Source organism: Bos indicus, chromosome 9 (genome assembly GCF_029378745.1).
Source record: "Bos indicus isolate NIAB-ARS_2022 breed Sahiwal x Tharparkar chromosome 9, NIAB-ARS_B.indTharparkar_mat_pri_1.0, whole genome shotgun sequence".
NCBI lineage: Eukaryota > Metazoa > Chordata > Mammalia > Artiodactyla > Bovidae > Bos > Bos indicus.
Genome location: NC_091768.1, coordinates 73,621,061 through 73,644,292, shown reverse-complemented (window position 1 = coordinate 73,644,292; position 23,232 = coordinate 73,621,061). Strand labels below are relative to the sequence as shown.

The window sequence follows — 23,232 nt, the reverse complement described above, 5'->3', positions numbered from 1 at the left end:
GACCTCCCTGTCCATCACCAACTCCCAGAGATACCAAAATTCATGTCCATTGAGCCAGTGATGCCATGCAACTATCTCATCCTCTGTCGTCCCCTTCTCCTCCTGCCCTCAATCTTTCCCAGCATCAGGGTCTTTTCAAATGAGTCAGCTCTTCGCATCAGGTGGCCAAAGTATTGGAGTTTCAGCTTCAACATCAGTCCTTCCCATGAACACCCAGGACTGATCTCCTTTAAGATGGACTGGTTGGATCTCCTTGAAGTCTAAAGGACTCTCAAAAGTCTTCTACAGCACCACAGTTCAAGAACTAAGCATCAATTCTTCGGCGCTCAGCTTTCTTCATAGTCCAACTCTCACATCCGTGCACCACTACTGGAAAAACCATAGCCTTGACTAGGTGGGCCTTTGTTGGCACAGGAATGTCTCTGCTTTTTAATATGCTATCTAGGTTGGTCATAACTTTCCTTCCAAGGAGTAAGCGTCTTTTAATTTTGTGGCTGCAGTCACCATCTGCAGTGATTTTGGAGCCCTAAAAAATAAAGTCTCTCACTGATTCCACTGTTTCCCCATCTGTTTGCCATTCAGTGATGGGACCAGATGCCACGATCTTAGTTTTCTGAATGTTGAGTTTTAAGCCAACTTTCTCACTCTCCTCTTTCACTTTCATCAAGAGTCTCTTTAGTTCTTCTTCACTTTCTGCCATAAGGGTGGTGTCATCTGCATATCTGAGGTTATTGATATTTCTCCCAGAAATCTTGATTCCAGTTAGTGCTTCATCCACTCCAGCATTTCTCATGGGTACTCTGCATATAAGTTAAATAAGCACGGTGACAATATACAGCCTTGACGTACTCCTTTTCCTATTTGGAACCAGTCTGTTGTTCCATGTCCAGTTCTAACTGTTGCTTCCTGACCTGACTATAGGTTTCTCAAGAGGCAGGTCAAGTGGTCTGGTATTCTCATCTCTTTGAGAATTTTCCACAGTTTATTGTGATCCACACAGTCAACGGCTTTAACATAGTCAATAAAGCAGAAATAGATGTTTTTCTGGAACTCTCGCTTTTTCGATGATCCAACGGATGTTGGAAATTTGATCTCTGATTCTTTGCCTTTTCTAAAACTGGCTTGAACATCTAGAAGTTCTCGGTTCATGTAATGTTCAAACCTGGCTTGGAGAATTTTGAGCTTTACTTTACTAGCGTGAGAGATGAGTGCAATTATATGGTAGTTTGAGCATTCTTTGGCATTGCCTTTCTTTGGGATTGGAATGAAAACTGACCTTTTCCAGTCCTGTGGCCACTGCTGAGTTTTCCAGATTTGCTGGCATATTGAACACAGCACTTTCACAGGATAATCTTTCAGGATTTGAAAGAGCTCAACTGGAATTCCATCACCTCCACTAGCTTTGTTTGTAGTGATGCTTCCTAAGGCCCATTTGACCTCACATTCCAGGATGTCTGGCTCTAGGTGAGTGATCACACCATTGTGATTATCTGGGTCGTGAAGATCTTTTTTGTACAGTTCTTCTTTGTATTCTTGCCACCTCTTCTTAATATCTTCTGTTTCTGTCATGTCCATACCATTTCTGTCCTTTATTGTGCCCATCTTTGCATGAAATGTTCCCTTGGTATCTCTAATTTTCTTGAAGAGATCTCTAGTCTTTCCCATTCTGTTGTTTTCCTCTATTTCTTTGCATTGATCACTGAGAAAGGCTTTCTTATCTCTCCTTGCTATTCTTTGGAACTCTGCATTCAAATGGGTATATCTTTCCTTTTCTCCTTTGCTTTTCACTTCTTTTCACAGCTATTTGTAAGGCCTCCCCAGACAGCCATTTTGCTTTTTTGCATTTCTTTTCCACGGGGATGGTCTTGATCCCTGTCTCCTGTACAAGGTCATAAACCTCATTCCATAGATCATCAGGCACTCTGTCTATCAGATCTAGTCCCTTAAATAAATTTGTCAGTTCCACTGTATAATCATAAGGGATTTGATTTAGGTCATACCTGAATGGTCTAGTGGTTTTCCCCACTTTCTTCAATTCAAATTTAAATTTGAATTTGGCAATAAGGATTTCATGATCTGAGCCATAGTCAGCTCCCAGTCTTGTTTTTGCTGACTGTATAGAACTTCTCCATCTTTGGCTGCAAAGAATATAATCAGTCTGATTTTGGTGTTGGCCATCTGGTGATGTCCATGTGTAGAGTCTTCTTTTGTTTTGTTGGAAGAGGGTGTTTGCTATGACCAGTGTGTTCTCTTGGCAAAACTCTATTAGCCTTTGCCCTACTTCATTCTGTACTCCAAGGCCAATTTTGCCTGTTACTCCAGGTGTTTCCTGACTTCCTACTTTTGCATTCCAGTCCCCTATAATGAAAAGAAGATCTTTATTTGATGTCACTTCTAAAAGGTCTTGTAGGTCTTCATAGAACCATTCAGTTTCAGCTTCTTCAGCATTACTGGTCAGGGCATAGACTTGGATTACCGTGATATTGAATGGTTTGCCTTGGAAACAAACAGTGATCATTGTCATTTTTGAGATTGCATCCAAGTACTGCATTTTGGACTCTTTTGTTGACTATAATGGCTACCCCATTTCTTCTAAGGGGTTCTTGCCCGCAGTAGTAGATACAATGGTCATCTGAGTTAAATTCACCCATGCCAGTCCGTTTTAGTTCGCTGATTCCCAGAATGTCTACGTTCACTCTTGCCGTCTCCTGTTTGACCACTTCCAGTTTGCCTTGATTCACGGACCTAACATTCCAGGTTCCTATGCAATATTGCTCTCTATAGCATCAGACCTTGCTTCTAACAGCAGTCACATCCACAACTGGGTGTTGTTTTTGCTTTGGCTCCATCCCTTCATTCTTTCTCAAGTTATTTCTCCACTGATCTCCAGTAGCATATTGGGCACCTACCGACCTGGGGAGTTCATCTTTCTGTGTCCTATCTTTTTGCCTTTTCATACTGTTACATGTTACAGTAGGAAAATATCTGGATCAAGAGCTCTTATGTTAAGTCCTGGCTGTGCCTTTTATTATCCTTGTTACCTGCAAATGTTAGAATCTTCATTTGAAAACTGGGAATGATGTTTGCATTATATATTGTGGAAAATCAAGTCACAAAGCACATATGAAAACACTCTATAAGCATTAGATACTATGTGAATGTAACATACTTGTATTGTAAACATGATTTGTGTGTGCACTAGCTTTGAAAAAATACTTTGAGTTCTAATTTTAAGTCACTCTGGTAATTAACAGTTGTCCCAAACCTTAGAAATTTTAAATTTCTAGTGTGTCAGATATTTACTGGAAGTTTGCGCAATAGTTTTGCTCTTCTTGTGTATAGTGGAGGGCAGACCATGTGCACCTCCTATAGATGCATTCTCTGCATCCTAATGTGATGCTTGGTTTGCTTTCAGACCATGTCATTTTAATGAGTAGGAGGGAGGAGGGAACCTGGCTCCACCACTTGATGCCTATCTTTCTGCTGAGGTCTAAATTTCTTCCGAGAACAAATCTTGCCTTCCACATTTCAGGATTAAGAGTGTAAAACATAAGTCTGATCAAGTTAGCAGATTGATTAAAGTTCATTCAAGTAGTATCTTAAGTTTATCAGCCAACGAGGTGTAGATAATAGATACAAAATTCTTTCTTTGTCTGTAAACGGAAAGAGAAGACAGGATAGATAGGAAGGCTTTGAAATGGAAGAGTGATTACCACTCTGACAGATAAAGAATAAAAGGAAAACCAGATATGATAAAGGCAAGCCTTGCAAACTTAACAATTTTACCTTGGATTCACTTCCTTTACCTTCAGCTTCCATGGTCATATAGGCCTTGAGTGGGACTTTTAAATCATGCATATCCCTCAATGTGAGCACTGTCTCAGGAGCATGGCCATTAAGCCATGTAATACCTGGTAGGACTGCTTTGCTTGATTTTTAGTTATTCTCATTTTAAGGCATATCTTCCCTATAAAATTTGTTGAGAGACTTCCGTGGCAGTCCAGTGGCTAAGACTTCAGGCTTCCAGTGCTGGGGACATAGGTTCAATCTCTGGTCAGGGAACTAGGATGACACCTGCTGCACAGCCAAAAAAGAAAAAAGAAATTTTTTTTCTTTGTATCATTGTATAGAAAACTTATAAAAGCAGAGTATGTAGTCCATTGCAAAGTGGCCAAATCCATCTTATTCATTAAGAAGCCAATCTTTGTGAAAAGAATCCTGCACTAGGAAACAGGTGAACTAATTTCTACGCTTGGCTCCACTTCTGAATGACTAGAATTTTTAGCAGTTTCTTTAAGCTTCAGGTTTTTTTATCCCTGCAGGTAAATGAGGGCTCTGGATTTGGTGAGTTTCTGTCTTAAAAATTCTGTGAGTCTATTCAATATTCAAAAGAGTTTTAAAAGGGGACAATAGTTAAATGTTCTTGACCGTACAAATAATCTATTAGAATCTGAAATGAAGGACTATGAAAATAATATAGATAGGATGTTTAAAAATAAAAACCTTACTGAAAAGCTGTCTAAATTTCAAGTCTTATGTGCAACTCTTTCAGTTTGTACTGTATAAAGAAATACAGTTTACACAGAGCTAGTCAGTATGGCCTACTGGCCTTCATGCCAGAGGCTTAAGAGGAGACCTTGATTTGATACATATTATATGTAAGTGAGTTTATATGCTGGAATGTTAGAGCCCGGGGTGGGTTTTTGGTCTGCTATCACTTCTGTTGACCTCATTCCAGGTGAGTTCTGGGTAATGGAGACTGCTAGAAAAGTATTTGTTTCTTCTTTGGTCTATTTTCTTTTGAGTTTCTAGACTATTATCTTTACTTATTCTAAAATCATTCTAAGTAACTACTTTGCTTAAGGTCCTTACTTAAATATGTGGATGAAATAAGACAGTCTCTGTCCTCAGGGAGCTTACCGTCTGGTTGGGAAGGCAAATGAGCATGCAGCAAATTATGTCAGAGTGTGATAAATTCTGAAATCACAGTATAAACAAAGTATCACTGAAATATAGAGGGATAAAGCAGTGGGGCGATTTCTCGTACTTTACATGTCCAAGCAGAACTCTTGCCCCCAAACCCTTCATCTACTTCCACTTCCCCTGCCCCACACCAGATCTTCCCACCGAACACTCAGGCACATGTACCCTGTCGTTTAGGGATCCTTCTTCTCCCTCCACTTCTCTACTTCTGCTCCTATCCCTTAGATTATTCTCCCCATAGCAGACAACAACATTCTTTGAAAAATAAATTAGATTCTATTATTTCCCTATTTAAAACTCTTAAATGGCTTTCTCCAGCAATCTGAATGAGTTCCAAAGACCTTATAAAACCTTCCAGGTCTTGCCTCTTGTCTCTGTCCCTGGCCTCATCAGCAGGTGGGGCTTGAGAAGGGCACACTAAGCTGAGATGGTTGTGCGCTCAGTCGTGTCTGATTCTTGGCAACCCTATGGACTGTAGCCCACCAGGCTCCTCTGTCCATGGGATTTTCCAGGCAAGAATACTGCAGTGGGTTGCCATTTTCCTCCAGGGGACCTTTTCACCTCAGAGATTGAATCCGTATCTCCTGTGTCTCCTGCACTGCAGGCGGATTCTTTACCACTTGAGCCATCAGGAAAGCCACACTGAGCTTCTGAACAAACAATTGAAAGAGAGCCTGACTTGCCTGGTCAGTGGTATGAGGCTTTGGTTAGCTGGAGGAAATGATGAGATGCATGTATTTAGGAAGACCTGAGCTGCAAAGGTAGATGGGGTCAAATTGTGCCCTACTGGGGAATTCACATTTCATTCTCTAGATAAAACAGAGCTATCTAAAGGTATGAGGATGAAAGAGTAATAATAAAATATGTTTCTAAAAAATACCACTGGTGTCTCAGTGAGGGGTGGGTTAGAGAGGAGAAAAGCTGGATACAACACCTATGATACTTATTTCAGCAACTGTTTATTAGGCTATTGTTCCAGGTACTTAATGAACAAAATAATAAATCAGCTAGTTTTATTAAAGTTAAAACCATAAATATTTTCTGAGTAATTTGTATAAGAAATAAATTTATAAAAATATATTCACCAATTATACCTAATGGCAACCCACTCCCGTACTCTTGCCTGCAAAATCCCATGGATGGAGGACCCTGGTGGGCTGCAGTCCATGGGGTCACTAAGAGTCGGACATGACTGAGCGACTTCACTTTCGCTTTTCACGTTCATACATTGGAGAAGGAAATGGCAACCCACTCCAGTATTCTTGCCTGGAAAATCCCAGGGACGGGGGAGCCTGGTGGGCTGCCATCTATGGGGTCACACAGAGTCAGACACGACTGAAGCGACTTAGCAGCAACATACCTAGAAAAAGTGGGGGAGGGGGAGAAATTTTAATTTTAGCATTTTAAATTAAATTGTAGGTTCAGTTCAGTGTCCGACTCTTTGCGACCCCATGGACTGCAGCACATCAGGCTTCCCTGTCCATCACCAACTCCCAGAGCTTACTCAAACTCATGTCCATAGCGTCGGTGATGCCATCCATCCATCTTGTCTCACCACATAATGAACGTGTTATGCTGTTCCTGTACTTCCTTCGTATAATGAAGAAAATCTGTAAAATAACATCCGTGACTTCTACTTGTATCAAAAATTTTATTTATATACATCTCCATTTGATCCTCAGCAAAACCCTCTGAGAAATAAACATTAAAATCACAGAGTGTAAGCTCTTTTGAGAGCTTCTTGGTAAAGAATCTGCAGGAGTCCAGGTTCTATCCCTGGGTTAGGAAGATCCCCTAAAGAAGGGAATGGCAACCCACTCCAGTATTCTTGCCTGAAAAATTCCACAGACAGAGGATCCTGGTGGACTATAGTCCATGGGATCACAAAGAGTTGTACACAACTGAGCGGTTATTTGTTGTAAGACCTTAAAGCTTTGACTTTCAGTCCCTTTACATCAAAACTGGGAAGCAGAGGGCCTGAAATGAGAGTTCACATAACTGGTGGCAGTCGTGTCTAGAGAAAGATTGCCTCTCTTCTGGTTTGGTACTGCTCACACTCCCCACCCCATGCTGCTTCTCCCTCTGCAGAGAGGGGGCACTAGTTCAGACGTGAGGTAGACCCTTGGTGATGCTGTGCCTGGATCCATTATTTCATCCCTGGCCCATTGTCCTCCCACTCTGTCCAGAGGTCCCTCTGGCCATGTGTGTGACTTTTACTCGCTAGCATTGGAAGTGTGTGATATATTGCAAACTAGTAACCTGGACAGCACTATTTGGAATAGGTGTAGTTGTTAAAACTGAGGTGTCGTGAAAGTAATTTTCTAAGAATTCATGAACTTATCTTTTTACTGGGCCTTGATATACAACTCTGTCTTTGCCAGTTACTAGATTTCTTAAAGCCTAGTTCCAGTGAAACTGTACTATTCAGTCTCCAGTCATATCAAGAGATTCTCGAGAAATTTCGCTCTGGTCATTGGTCTGAATCCTAGATCCCATTCACCCATCTTGAGAGTTGTTATGGTAGTAGTAAATTTTAACATGTGGATTATTCAGTAATGAGTAAAATCAATCACAGTTATGACGGTGGAAGTTAGAAAGTGCTATCGTCTTTGTATGTCTATATTTGAAGGACAGCACCATTCATTTTTGTGTACTTAATGTACATTTTCACTGCATTGCACTAAATTTCATTCATATCGATAGGTAAGTAGAATCATGTAAAACAAAGTGATTCATTTTTATTAGTATGACTGTTCATGTAATCTTTTTATCATGTTTTAAAATTGTAGACTTGGAATTTGATGGAGAGGCAGAATGTGACATGGCTTTTAAAAAACAATCAGTAGCTTCTGTCTTCTCCATAATTTATTTACACTCTCCTTTACAATGTGTTAATATATATTAATGTTTTTATCATACCCTAAACAGTCAAGATATTTGACTTAAAATCATAAAATAATTCAGATAACTTTAGTATTGGTTGAAAGATCTGTCAAGTTAATTTTTGTACTTCCACATGTTGGATAATGTTTGAAAAATGTATTTTTCTATTCATTTTAGCCAAATATAAAGTTATTCCTTTGAGAAGTTCTGAAAATTACAAGCTATTTTTCTAGTTAAATTTTAATTTTATTGTTTTCACTATGCCAATACTTTTAAGCAAGGTTTTAACTTTTTGTCAGTTCAGTTCAGTCACTCAGTCATGTCTGACTCTTTGCAACCCCATGGACTGCAGCACACCAGGCTTCCCTGTCCATCACCACTCCCAGAGCTTGCTCAAACTCGTGTCCATCAAGTTGGTGATGCCATCCAACCATCTCATCCTCTGTCATCCCCTTCTCCTCCTGCCTTCAATCGTTCCCAGCATCAGGGTCTTTTCCAACGAGTCAGTTCTTGGCATCAGTTGGCCAAAATACGGGAGTTTTGGCTTCACCCTCAGTCCTTCCAATGAACACCCAGGACTGATCTCCTTTAGGATGGACTGGTTGGATCTCTTTGCAGTCCAAGGGGCTCTCAAGTATCTTCTTCAACACCACAGTTCAAAAGCATCAATTCTTTGGTGCTCAGCTTTCTTTATAGTCCAACTCACATCCATACATGACTGCTGGAAAAACCATAGCTTTGGCTAGACAGACCTTTGTCGGCAAAGTAATGTCTCTGCTTTTTGATATGCTATCTAGGTTGGTCATAGTTTTTCTTCCAAGGAGCAAGCGTCTCTTAATTTCATGGCTGCAGTCACCATCTGCAATGATATTGGAGCCCCCAAAAATAAAGTCTCTCACTGTTTTCCATTGTTTTCCTATCTGTTTGCTATGACGTGATGGGACCAGATGCCATGATCTTAGTTTTCTGAATGTTGAGCTTTAAGCCAACTTTTTCACTCTTCTCTTTCACTTTCATCAAGAGGCTCTTTAGTTCTTCTTCACTTTCTGCCATAAGGGTGGTGTCATCTGCATATCTGAGGTTATTGATATTTCTCCCAGCAATCTTGATTCCAGCTTGTGCCATGTCCAGCCTGGCATTATGCAAGATGTACTCTGCATACAAGTTAAATAAGCAGGGTAACAGTATACGGCCTTGATATACTCCTTTTCCTATTTGGAACCAGTCTGTTGTTCCATGTCCAGTTCTAACTGTTGCTTCCTGACCTGCATATAAATTTGTCAGGAGACAGGGAAGGTGGTCTGGTATTCCCATCTCTTTTAAGAATTTTGCACAGATTGTTGTGATCCATATAGTCACAGGCTTTGGCGTAGTCAATAAAGCAGAAGTAGATGTTTTTCTGGAACTCTCTTGCTTTTTCAATGGTCCAGCGGATGTTGGAAATTTGTTCTGTGGTTCCTCTGTCTTTTCTAAATCCAGCTTGAACATCTGGAAGTTCTCGGTTCATGTAATGTTGAAGCCTGGCTTAGAGAATTTTGAGTATTACTTTGCTAGCGTATGAGAGGGAGAAGGCAATGGCACCCCACTTCAGTACTCTTGCCTGGAAAATCCCATGGACGGAGGAGCCTGGTAGGCTGCAGTCCATGGGGTCTCTAGGAGTCGGACATGACTGAGCAACTTCCCTTTCACTTTTCACTTTCATACATTGGAGAAGGAAATGGCAACCCACTCCAGTGTTCTTGCTTGGAGAATCCCAGGGACGGGGGAGCCTGGTGGGCTGCCGTCTATGGGGTCGCACAGAGTCGGACACGACTGAAGCGACTTAGCAGCAGCAGCAGCAGCGTATGAGATGAGTGCAGTTGTGTGGTAGTTTGAGCATTCTTTGGCATTGCCTTTCTTTGGGATTGGAATGAAAACTGACCTTTTCCAGTCCTGTGGCTACTGCTGAGTTTTCCAGATTTGCTGGCATATTGAGTGCAGCACTTTCACAACATCATCTTTTAGGATTTGAAATAGCTCAACTGGAATTCCATCACCTCCACTAGCTTTGTTCGTAGTGATGCTTCCTAAGGCCCACTTGACCTCACATTCCAGGATGTCTGGCTCTAGGTGAGTGATCACACCATCGTCGTTATCTGGGCCATTAAAATCTGTTTTGTATAGTTCTTCTGTGTATTCTTTTGTGTAACATTTTAGAGAAGTGCACAATTTTTTAAATAATGTAACTGAAATCTATGTCCTGCTTGACTTCACATTCCAGGATGTCTGGCTCTAGGTGAATGATCACAGCATCATGGTTATCTGGGTCATTGAAATCTGTTTTGTATAGTTCTTCTATGTATTCTTCTGTGTAACTTCTTATAGAGAAGTGCAAAATTTTTTAAATAATGTAAATGAAATCTATTATTTGTGTGTCATAATTTCACCAGAGAGTCTGTGATATCCTTATATAAACCCATTGTTGAAGGCATATTACATGTAAACTGGAAGTATGATGGTTCTTGTATTTCAAAGGGAAAAAAAGAAAACATTTACGCAAAAATTAGGTTAGAATAACTCAAACACAGGTGATGGTAAAAGGGGGTTTCCATTTTAAGGAAGGTAAAATGAGTTCAAAGTACTCTTTCATACTGTCTGAATTGGCAGAATTTTCTGATAGTATTACTTAATGAACTTCAAACTATTCGTTGAAAAAGAATGTTTCATTGAATTCTGATTTCAGATCTCCAGAATTTCAAGGCTTACGTTCAGGTATGGGTTGGTGAAAGGAATTAATTCACTACCATAGATAATTTACAGAATTAACTGATTTTCTGTAGACAGATGTCCTTAAATTTGCCTTATGCTGCTAACCAACCACTCTTCTGCATCCAGCACTTGTGTGTTTTGGTGGGAAAAGCACTAGACCTGGGGTCAGAAGGCCAGAAGGGTTGGGCCTGACTCTAATTCTGCCCCGTCACAGCTGTTACCTTGGGTAGTTTCTCTCTCCCAGTATAATGTCTCTACTTTCCTCTTCAGATGATTTTTCTACTTCATAGAATTGTGAGAATCTGAAGGGTATTTTTAATGCTTTGAAATCCATAAAATACTGTGAGAATAAACATCACGAGATTCTGTGGGAGATTCTTTTTAAGTTTGAAATTATACAGTTTGCAATGTGGCCAAAGGAATGGAGGAAATCTTATTTTAAGACATGATTTAATAAAATGTGTTAAGTGATGATGGTTAAGTGATGATAGAGAAAAGAACATGTCAGACAGGCAAACATGGATTCTCGAAAGAGAATTTTGAGAAGCATGCCAAAAAAGACATTAAGTTGAAGTAATTAGAAGACAAGTTTTCAAACAAATATACCTCAAATACAAATAATCCAACTAGAAGCTTCTTAACTTTTGAAACTTTGGCTTTCCATATAAGTACCAGCCCACACAAAACCCCTGGAGATGGGATTGTTTTAATATTTGGATTTTTCTGGACACTGAGAAACAGACCTTGATCACATGGATTTTTTTCTTTAACACATCATCACTATTTTATATTCCCTTCCACAAAGAAGAGATTTCATTTGTTAGATATTTTTGTTGTCATTAGTAATTGGATTCTCTAAAGCTGGTGTTTGATGGTACATTAAAGATATAAGATGCTGTTTTAATAACCAATATGAGGGTTTTACTGAGTGATTCTCCAGTGATTTGAGTTAATCTACTTGTTGAAGATTGAAGCATATCTGTACTTGTAATAAAAGTGCCTATATTTCTTCAATAGTATCACTTGAATTAGTAAACTGTTTCTAACCATGTTCATAACTTAAAGTATATTCTACATATTTGTGTGTGTGTGTGCTAAGTCACTTCAGTTGTGTCCATACTCTTTGTGACCCTATGGACTGTAGTCCAGCAGGCTCCTCTGTCCATGGGGATTCTCCAGGCAAGAATACTGGCATGGGTTGCCATGCCCTCCTCCAGGGGATCTTCGCAACCCGAGGATTGAACCCACATCTCTTATGTCTTCTGCATTGCCAGGTGGATTCTTTACCACTCGAGCCACCTGGGAACCCCATTCTACATATTCTTTACTAATTTGAACATCATTTTTATCAACTCAAGTGAATGTTAATATACTTAATGAATAATCTTTATGCACAAGGTAAGGCACTTAGTATAATGGTCTGCATTGAGATTTCTCCAGATACTCTCTGAAGAGAAAATAGGAATGCAGGCATTTCTCTTCATCTGAATCTGCTGATTTGAATGAGCTTAAATTTATGCACTATTTTCTAGACACTTATTTTGTAAGAAGCTATTTTGTAGAATATTTATATGGTGTAAATGGTTCTAACTTTTTAATTTTCAACCTTTTTCTCCCATCCGTTAAAAATAGAAGATTTGCTTTATGTTTTTCTTCTCTTTAGTCACATTTCTCTGTGTGTGTGTGTGTGTGTGTGTGTGTGTGTTTTGTTTAAGAACCTGCTAAATTTAGTTGTAAAGTATACTGTGACATTTGCCCAGTGGGTTAATTTTTAAAGTAAAATAATTAAGTTACTGAAAAATAATAAGAAAGCAACTGAAAACCATAAACTATAGGAAATTAAAATGAGATCTTACGGATTTAATGAACATGAAAACTACATAATTTCATTGTAACATAGCCAGAGTACATGCCAGATCACTGAATTTGTATTTTATAGACATTCTGATGTTTACCTTTTTACCTAAGTTTTCCAATTGATGTGATAACAAATGCTTGATTTGTCTTTTTTATATTTTAAAGATTTATAGAAGTTATTTGCATAAGACATCTTTTTTTAAAAAAGATCAAATACAAAATTTCTGAGAGTTTAAACAAAGTTAAATAGCTGTTGTAGTTTATGTGGCTCTGAAATATGAAATCTAATCTTAGAAAAGATTTTCAGCTTCACACTTGTGTAGTGAGATATATTAGGTTGATGCAAATGTAAATGAGGTTTCAGACCGTGAATTTTAAATCATTGTAACTAGGCTCAAACACATATTTATTAATCAAAATAGGAACCATTACAATAAACACATTTTTGCCAATGAGAAATAAGTTTGTTTATTCCTGTAGCATAAAAAGTCCATACTTCAGGATTTGAAAAATTCTTGGAAAGCATTGTCTGCTTCCTCTTGGTTGAAGTGTTTTCCCTGCAAAAAGTTGTTGAGATGCTTGGAGAAGTAGTAGTCAGTTGGCGAGAGGTCAGGTGAAATGGCAAGTGAGGCAAAACCCCGTAGCCCAGTTGCTCAACATTTGAAGCGTGGGTTGTACGACGTGTCTTCGGGCACTGTCATGAAGAAGAATTGGGCCCTTTCTGTGGACCAGAATCGGCTGCAGGCATTGCAGTTTTGGGTGCATCTCATCGATTTGCTGAGCATACTTCTCATATGTAGTGGTTTCACCGGGATTTAGAAAGCCGTGGTGGGTCAGCTGGGCACAGACAAACAGTTCAGTTCAGTTCAGTCACTCAGTCATGTCCGACTCTTTGCGACCCCATGAACCACAGCACGCCAGGCCTCCCTGTCCATCACCAACTCCCGGAGTCTACCCAAACCTATGTCCATCGAGTCAGTGATGCCATCCAGCCATCTCATCCTCTGTCGTCCCCTCCTCCTTCTGCCCTCAGTCTTTCCCAGCATCAGGGTATTTTCCAATGAGTCAGCTCTTCGCATCAGGTGGCCAAAATATTGGAGTTTCAGCTTTAGCCTCAGTCTTTCCAATGAACACCCAGGACTGATCTCCTTTAGAATGGACTGGTTGGATCTCCTTGCAGTCCAAGAGACTCTCAAGAGTCTTCTCCAACACCACAGTTCAAAAGCATCAATTCTTCGGTGCTCAGCTTTCTTTATAGTCCAACTCTCACATCCATACGTGACCACTGGAAAAACCATAGCCTTGACTAGATGGACTTCTGTTGGCAAAGTAATGTCTCTGCTTTTTAATATGCTGTCTAGGTTGGTCAATGACCATGACCTTTTTCTGGTGCAGGTTTGACTTTGGGAAGTGCTTTGGAGCTTCTTTTTGATCCAGCCACTGAGCTGGTCCTCACCAGTTTCATATACAGCCCACTTTTTGTTGCACATCATGATCTGATAAAGAAGTGGTTCGTTTTTGTTGCATAGAATAAGAAGACGATGCTTCAAAATGACAATTTTTTTTTTTTATTTTAGTCAGCTCATGAGGCACTCACTTACTGAGCTTTTTCACCTTTCCAATTTGCTTGAAATGTTGAGCAACCATAGAATGGGCAACGTTGAGTTCTTTGACGTGTGTAGTTGAAAGAGAATCATTGATGATCCTCTCAGTTGGTGGTTGTCAGCTTCCGATGCCGGCCACTGCACTCCTCATCTTCAAGGTTCTTGTCTTCTTTGCAAAACTTCCTGAACCACCACTAATGTTCATTAGCAATTCCTGGGCCAAATGCATTATAGATGTGGCTCTGCTGCTTTACCACCCGCTTTGAACTCGAATTAGAAAATTGCTTGAATTTGCTTTTTGTCTAACATCATTTCCGTAATCTAAAAAAAATACACAGCAAGTAATAAGTCATTGGCAAAAAACAGAAAGTGAGAAATATACGTTTAGACTATGTATAACATAACCTGCATTTAAGAATGTATTCCAGTATCAAAAGGCAAAGATCCACAAAGCACAACCGTTATTACTTTTGCACCAATCTAATATACGCGAACCACTTTTTGTCATATATGTGATTGAACTGTGATCATTGCCATGAGTGAGGTTGAGTTTCCTGAAAGGAGTTTCTATATTTTACTCTTTATATTTGCATTACCCTTTTTCAGGTGGAAACTTTGGACTCCTTCTCCTTTCCTTTTTCTAACTAATCAGCCCTCTCATTCCTTTATTCAGGTCTTCCTTAGTTCACCAATCATCCATTTGCCCCTCATGGTTTCTCTCTTGTCCTGTTTGCTCCTTTTTCCTAGTATCAAAGTTCTGTGGATGTCATTATATCTTCCTAAATCTCTCTTAAGTTCTCTTCCTGAATTGACATTTCCTCTATGTTCAGTTTTTTCCCTCTGTTAATATATCCTGTGCTTTTCTTTTATGCTAGTGATTTTTTCCTTTATATCTGATGATCCTTGGTATCTGTTTTTTAAATGAAGGACTGGGTACAAATATGGTTTTCTTTCCTCTTCTCTTGTGTAAGTAACTCTATAATTAGCTTTTTTGTCATCTGAGCAGAAAGCCTATCAGGAACTTTGCGTATGTGGCTAAAACATATTAACTGGCAGCTTATATTTAGGGTAAAGAGGCAAAATAAATGAATTCACCTGTCAGGCTGTCAGACTAATTGCCAGAAAGAGAATAAGCAGATCAACAGTATCCACTCTAAAGGTCTTCACTCTTTCCAGATGGTTTGTTCAATATTTTTTCTCAGAGGCAGTACCACTTTTTTGTGTGTGGTTAATGCTCAGCAGTATTCATTTTATGTGGGATCTACATCCTGTTTGGCCCAAGTGTTTTACATATGAACCTTCGATGATTTCTCCTGGGTTATATTTTATTTCACCACCTTCCCAATACGCTGATTCAGTGTTTGCAACTCCTCTTGAGTTTTGTTTGTCCAATAGATTCTGTATCTCCTTCAGCCCACGGTAATGTTTTCAGACAGATGTGTCGAATCACTTTTCATCTTCTCTAAGTTTGCTGAAATCTCTAATCTGCTCTTTCAGTCTCACCAGTGACCTGTACACACCGCTAATTCCAATGGTCAGTTCTCTGTCCTTATCTTGCTTGACCTATCAGCGGCATTTGACACATTTGATGGCTTATTAACACATGGTTTCCAGGCCACCGCATTCTCGGTTTCTTCCTCTTATCTCATTAGCCACTGCTCTTCATCCTTCTTTGCTATTCTTCCTCTTCTCTTCCTTGTCTTCTTAGACTGCTCCACTGCAATCAGATCCTCTTTCATTACCTATATAATATATATTCACTTCCTTGGCGATCTCATGACTAAAGAAAACCCATGCGCCCAGTGATTCTCAAGTGTTAGTCTTCCGCCCAGACCTCTTTGCTGCATTCTAGACCAGCACAGTCTATATGGGAGCCTCCAGTCTCATGTAACAGTGGAATACTGGAAATGTGTTTTGTGTGACTTAGAAACTAAATGTTTAATTTTCCTTCGTTTCCATTTAAATGTAAATAGCTACACATGGCCAGTAGCTGTCATTGTGCACAAGTTCAGACCTATATCTACTTTGATGTAAATCTTTATTATCTGACATCAGACAAATCAGGTGTTACAATATTAAGACTAGATTACCCATTTTTAAATTAAGTACAAATAATGCTTTTAATATTAAAACTTTCCTGAATATATCATCCTGAAGACTTCATGATATTTCATCATCATGATTGTGCAGATGTTATTAACAAGCAGTATTGATTAACTTGAATAGAGAGTCCAGAAGTTTATTTTTCATATTTAAATTAGTACCACAGATTCTAGTAGCACTTAGCCAAGAGGTCAGAAACACCTGAATTTAGATTCAGATTTTGTTTCTTATGCTGTGACCTGGAGCAAGTTATTTCAACTTAGTGACTCGTCATTTGAAAATAGAGGATAGGAAAGTGTTTACTGCAAGTGAAAGTTTTTAAATACCAACCTATGTTTGACTTACAATGCAGTAGAGTTATAGATAGTATCTTTATGACTATATCCAGAACTGTTTTAATCATTGAACTTTTTGATTTTTAACTTCCCACTACAGAAAGAGAAATCACTATGCTCTTAAAATTAAATTTAGTGAATGTCTTAAGTGAAAAATCCATGTTCTTTTAGTACATAAATATTTTTTTCAGAGTACAGCATCTAGGCATACTAATTAAGACGTTTCCAAGACAAAAGGAGTTTTTATTACATAATCCTAAGGTAGGAGAACGTTTCAGCTTTCCTGTCAGAACATAATTCACATCATGGTGGAAATCATGAATGTTTTGTACTTTACTGCTGTGCCTCCAGGGAAAATTGATAGTATCAGTAACCAATCTATTCAGAGTGAGGATTAGAGGAAGGATTACAAAAACTTTATATTGGCTGCAGCAGGCAAGGTGGGAGGGCAGGTTATAAAATGGCAAAATTATTTTTGATTAGGCCTAATTTATGGTCTGTTTCTTATAGTTTCAGAAAGACTATATTTAATATTGTTTAATACCAACCATAAGACACATTTTACTATTTTTATAATTTCATACTGAAATTGACAGTTTTTCCATTTTTAAGGTAGTTAGGCATATAAAAAGATGTTGTGGGATATATTCCTGAATATGTTTTTGCAAGGTTTTCTGTACATTTTTTTTGTGATAATAAACTTAGTGCCTGGTCTTAAAGAAAACGAGTATTCTATAATTTCAAAGCCTTTCTTCAGTTGCTAGATCTTATGATTATTTTTAGTTTTTCAGCACTATATAAATATATCAAATGTTGACCATATCTCTGACAATGAAGAATAGTTTAATTCATGTTTAAAGTAGAATAAATTTTACTCCATATTAATCATGTATATGTATTCCTTTCCTTTATGTATCTATACATTAGCATTTTCACATATTTCCCAACACTGTCCATTCAGTCTTTATGTTCTGTTATTCTGTGAAAAGTTATGACTTTGAAAAATTAGTTATAATTTTATTGACTGATCTTGCTTAGAGTGGGCACTACTTAGAATGAAGAAAGCAGCTCTTTATGTTTCCCCTCCCCTGGTCATGGGAAAAAAAAGAAATACCATTTATATCATAAAAATGATAATTTTTATTTTCTTTGTAAATTTCCACCTCCCAAAGTAACTGTTTTGTGAATTAAGTCTATGACAAGAAATACTTTAGTGTTTAAACATTTTGGTTGTGTCTTCTGAAAGCCCTGGAAATTCAGAAAAGGAGGGTTATATAAATGAAGTTTTCATTGACTCTTACTCAGTTAGGTTATACTTTTCTAAGTTGTACTCAGAATAGCCTAAGGCTTCTCGCAGAGTAGCTAACTGCATGCTTTTGCATTTTGTGGTTTAGTCAGTTTGGTCTGGATAGTGAAGAGACTGTGATATCATAGAATTTACTGGTAATGTTTTCTGGAAATGAACATCCATCACTTATTGAAAATGTCAACTAACAATGGAAATTAGGTTGAGGAATCAGACCTTCTGGTAATGATAGAGATATCTAGATAATGTTGATTTGTATTTTCCAGAATTTTAAACATGTGTTTTCAGGAAGCTTTTTCCTTGAGTAAAAAGTGAATGAAAACGTAAAGAATTACTCTGGTTTTTTTTCTGCACGTCTGAGAGCAAAGTTGATGACAAATATGGAAACTAAGAATTGACTAAGTGGAATGACTGGTCATTTTTTTTTAATAATTTAAGCGGTTTTTGCAATGTAAATGTTTGACAAGTAAAAAGAACATTTTTCTAATGCTCTAATTTCAGTCAATTTACTTTTTTTTTTACTTTCTTCTCTGAAAAAAATTCAATTATAATAATAATATAATAAATTGAGGGTGATTTTTGACTAGTGTCCATCTTTTCCTTTTTTTATCAAAACGAGAAATACTATATTTTAGTAGAAGCACTCTTAAAAAAGCTGTTAACTGGGTTTAAAAAACAAAAACTTTTTTATACTTTATCAAAAATTAATTCATATAGTTTATCAAGCAGTGTTTATGGTGAGTTTACTCTGTGTTAGGGACCAGGCCACACCCTAAGGAAACAGAAGAGGAAGGACTACCCTCAGAGTCCTCCCAGGCTGGTTGGGGAATACAGCAGGCAAAGAAACAGTTATAAGATATTGGAGAGATGACTTCAACAGGAGATAAGCATAAAACACTAAGGAAACACAGAGGAAGGAATAGTCTTGATTAAATGTGTTAATTCTGTGTTGTCTTTACAGTATAGAACAATATTATCCATTTAAGACTGCTCTAAATGGCAGTTTAGAGTTAGGAATCTGAATTTTGTTGCTGGCCTTTTATATGACTAATATGTCACAAGTCATGTCATAACCTTAATTGCTATGTTACTTCTTTCAAATGTGTCTCCCAGGAGTATTCTGGGAATAAGTGAGTTAATACATAGAAAACCCTCCAGTTTCTTTTATATTAATGTGTATGAGTGACCCTGTGTGTGTGTGCTGTGTATACTTGCCCTTCTTTTGAAACAAATCCCAGTCTTTCACATCTCAAAGCTATTAAATCTAATTAAGCAGGTTTTTTGGATTTTTTTTTTTTTAATCAATGTAGAATTAACAAAGTTTGGGGATTTTTGCAGAGGTGGTCTTGTTTTCCTTTTTTCTTCATTTTTCTTTTATTTTTGTAGTAATGTTATTAGACTTGATACTTAATGTCATCTCAGGCTTTTCAATCTGTATATTTTCAAGTGAAGATTTAATAAAGAGTTGAAAATAAAACACTTTAATGTTAAAGGCAGTTATAAATGCACAGTATAGCAATTAGGCAAGTTAATGTACTTCTTAATATTCATTGAACTTTGAACAGGGAAAAAATTAATATAATCGGAGTTGTCAAAAACATATTCTAAATCGTCATGCTTATGTTCAAAATTTTCTTATCTCTCCCTAAAATTTAAATTGTATCTTTTATGACTAGACCTGGGAAAATGAGTTCTCTCTTTCTTACGTTCTCAATACCACACCACCATAGTAGATGAAAATAGCTTTCCATTATTAAATCCTTTCTAAACGCTAACTTTCTTCTTGTGTGTGTGTGCTTTGTTTTTTCAATTATAAAGTGTGTTTAATTCCTGAACATGCAGAAACTGGGAATGCAACATTCATTCATACATTCAGTAAGTACCCAATGCGTACTTACTTTGTCCCAGGCACAGGTCTAAGTGTTACGTGAACCAAACAGATAATAATCCATGTCCTTGTTTAAATTTAACTTCCAGCAGAGAGAGACAGACAGTAAGCAAGTAAATATAATAAATAACAAAGCAAGGAAAGGGCTGGGAAATGGGTTAGGTTGATGTCTTTAATGGGGGGAAGGGCCAAGGAAAGCTTCACAGAGAAGGTGACACTTGAGCAGAATTTTGAAGAAGAAAGAAAGCCGTGTGGTCTGAAAGAGTAGCATATACAACCAAGATGCCAAGTCAGGAGTATGCTTGGTGTGCATTTTGCACAGCAAAAAAAAGCGAATATGGCTGTTGTGAAGGAATGATGGGGAAAGTGGAATGTCAGAGTGGTAACAAGAGGCCGTATATAAACGAAGTTAAAAGCACTGCCCTATCCCAGTACTGGCAGTATTCACTAGAGATGTATTTTCAAAAGGGCAAGGTGGGTGGGACTGTACAGTTTAATACTTGCTATAATTAAAGATAGGAACAAAAAATACTGGAGAGTAGATATGATGTAAAGCAGAAAAATAATTGTTATAAGATGAGAAGACTTACTTATAAAAGGTATTAGGGCATTCCATCTAGGAAGGCTGTTAAAAGATTATGTTAATTGTAGTGGGAGAACAGGACTGAAATAAGAAGCTAGAGATGTGAAGTTATTAACATATTAGAAATTTGGACTATGAATGGTAAGAGATAGAGAAGTAGAATTTGAGGATAACTAAGGATTCTAATTTTGGTGAATGAGTGAATGGCAATCCATGAACAAAAATACTGAATAGGAATATTGGGGAAATGATACTGAATTGTATTTTGGATATAATGAGTTTGAGATGCCTGGCAAACATCTGGATTGAGCTGTCAAACAGCTTGTAGTTCTATTTGAGGCTTATTTATTAAATATCTTACTATGAGTCAAGCCCTGTGCCAGGAACCAGACTGCATACTTTGAAATATAGGCTTGGATCGTAAGTATAGATTAAGGAGTGAAGGGCATATGTGTAGTCTTTAAATCCACAAGAGTTAGGGAGATAAGCTGGAAGAGACTATTGAAGAAACTAAGAACCATTAGGATGACTGTGAGATCAATAGCTTGGATATTTGCTGCCTCAAAAGACAATAAAGGAAACACTGAAATACAAGCATGTACAGAAAGCTTTTTTTATGCTAAATGTCTTTTTAAAAATTCCTCACTGCAGCAACAAATCTGAATAAAAAATAAACTGAATTATATGATTACCCTTCATCTTTTTGTAGCTGTACTTGTGATTTGCAAGGGACTACATAACATTGTTCAAATAATTAATAACAGTATTAAAGACAGATTAAATTATATTTTATGGATTTAACACCAGAATTGAAGTGTTTTTGTCCTTGTCTCAATTTTATTAGAAACATACTTGACTGTCCTCAGATTGAATATCTAGAACATGTCACAAAAGATATGATTTGCACAGACTTCGGTCTCTTGTTAGAAGAAATTGATGAAATGCTAAAAATTCTGTTCAGTTCTTAAATAGAAATAAGAACTGTGGGATTTTGAGGAGTGATTAGCTTGCATAATTAAATTATTTGTGTATCAGTTTATGAGTCAGTTAAAGAAATACTAGCTTTATATATTTATTGGATCAGTAAATTTAATTTTTTGACTGATATTTGGGAATAAATAGCACAGATCACTTAGAGACTGGTATAGCCAGGAAATCTTCCCAGAAGGTACGAGATGGAACTGAAGCACAGAAAGACTGAATTATACTGTTGGTGGTGGGACTGAAGCCATGAGTCACATTGTCTGATGTATTCTTCACCGTATAGCTACTCACTTCTCCTTGCTTGCTTTATACTTTTTCACAAGCATTAATTTACTAGTCTCAGAGTTTATGGGCCTCTTTTACCCTACTTCCCTAGTGTCTTATGTACTCATTCATGTTTACATGCTTCTGGTGAGTGGCTCACTACATGATTCCATGACTGACACAGGAAAGCCTACTAATTTGTGGTTTGAATATTCGCTGCTTTACCTCTGTCTGTGATGTACAGATATCCAAACATTGTAGATTCAAGGGCTGTAGGCTTTGATGTTTCTGAATTTGGAGAAGTTTTTCCATAAAATAAATGAAAACTGCAGTTTTCAAAGAATATTCTCTTTCTGAAATCTTTAACATATATAGAGGGCTTTCCATAGCATCCTGAAAAATCTGATATGAAATAAATATTAACATTTTACCAGGTTAAATGAGGATAAGCCACTTTTAAAATTCACATTTACTAAAAATTCAATTTTAGATGAATATTTAGAAAAATATATGGAATATGGGATGCCTATTCCTGTGGAGAATCTGTAACCAGTTCTGCTGCAAGATGTTTCTGTAATTCTCATTTTCTCTATTCATGTATTCAGTCATTCAGCACGCACTTATTGAAGATGAACTGTATGATGCAAGAAACTAAAACAGTTTTATTAAGTATAGTGATGGAAATGCTGTGATAGAGGATTTCACAGGAATACTAAGGGAGGGAGATGTGTCGGAGGGCATCTAAATCAGGAGTGGGGTGAGGAGAAGAAAATCACCTAGTGTTTCCTGGACTGCGTAATGCGTGCTCTGACTTGAAGGGATGTCCGAATGGCTTTGCGTGCTGGTTTGAGTTAAGCACTTCTCTGGCAGTGTGGGATGTCATTGGAAATTTTACAGAACAAATCAGGGAGTTGGATTAGAAAGCTATTTCAATAATCCAAATGATGAGTGTCCCAAAAAGTAGTGAGATAGAGAGGAAGGGGCAGGCTTTATTTATATTTATTTATATATATATATATGTATATATACACACACATATATGTGTGTACATATATCTATATGCATACACATATATATGTTGGATGTGTATATTTTATAGTAAATTTTTAATAATAAAATTTTTAATTAAATGTATGATAAAGTCAATATTTTCGCCTCAGGTTTTATGAGGCGAGCCATTAAGTTCTAACAAGAATTCATTATTAAAATCACCAACCTTTGTCCTATAAATATTTAATTATATTGCTTGAAAGTGAAAGTCACTCAGTCATATCCGACTGTTTGAGACCCCATGGACTATAGTCCATGGAGTTCTCCAGGCCATAATACTGGAGTGGGCAGCCTTTTGGGGATCTTCCTAATCCAGGAAATGAACTTAGTTCTCCTGCATTGCAGATGGATTCTTTACCAGCTGAGCCACAAGGGAAGCCCTAAACCTTAGTTCTACATGTATTTAAAGGCTGTTGAAAATATATGGCAAATATAGAATTTTTTTAATTGAAGTATACTTGATTTACAATGTTGTGTTGCAGGTGTGCAAAGTAATCATTCAATATTTTTATAGATTATACTCCCTTTAAAGTTATTATAAAATATTGGCTATCTTCCCTGTGCTATACAGTATGTCTTTGAGTGAGTGTGAGTGGTAGTCGCTCCCTTGTGTCGGACCCTTTGCGACCCCATGGACTATATAG

General features: G+C 37.6%; 1 protein-coding gene across 20 annotated transcripts in view; it reads left to right on the top strand.

Moving 5' to 3' along the window:
- Positions 1 to 23,232, top strand: part of AHI1 (Abelson helper integration site 1) — a 224,636-nt gene that overhangs the window by 109,066 nt on the left and 92,338 nt on the right. Inside the window, exon 22 of one of the 20 annotated variants that reach the window (XM_070796229.1) lies at positions 123 to 18,295. The exons of the other annotated variants lie outside the window; for them this stretch is intronic. Coding sequence (XP_070652330.1) covers positions 123 to 223 — 101 coding nt within the window. The 3' untranslated portion in view covers positions 224 to 18,295. Of the gene's footprint in view, positions 1 to 122; positions 18,296 to 23,232 lie in introns of those variants that run through there. 20 annotated transcript variants of the gene reach the window in all.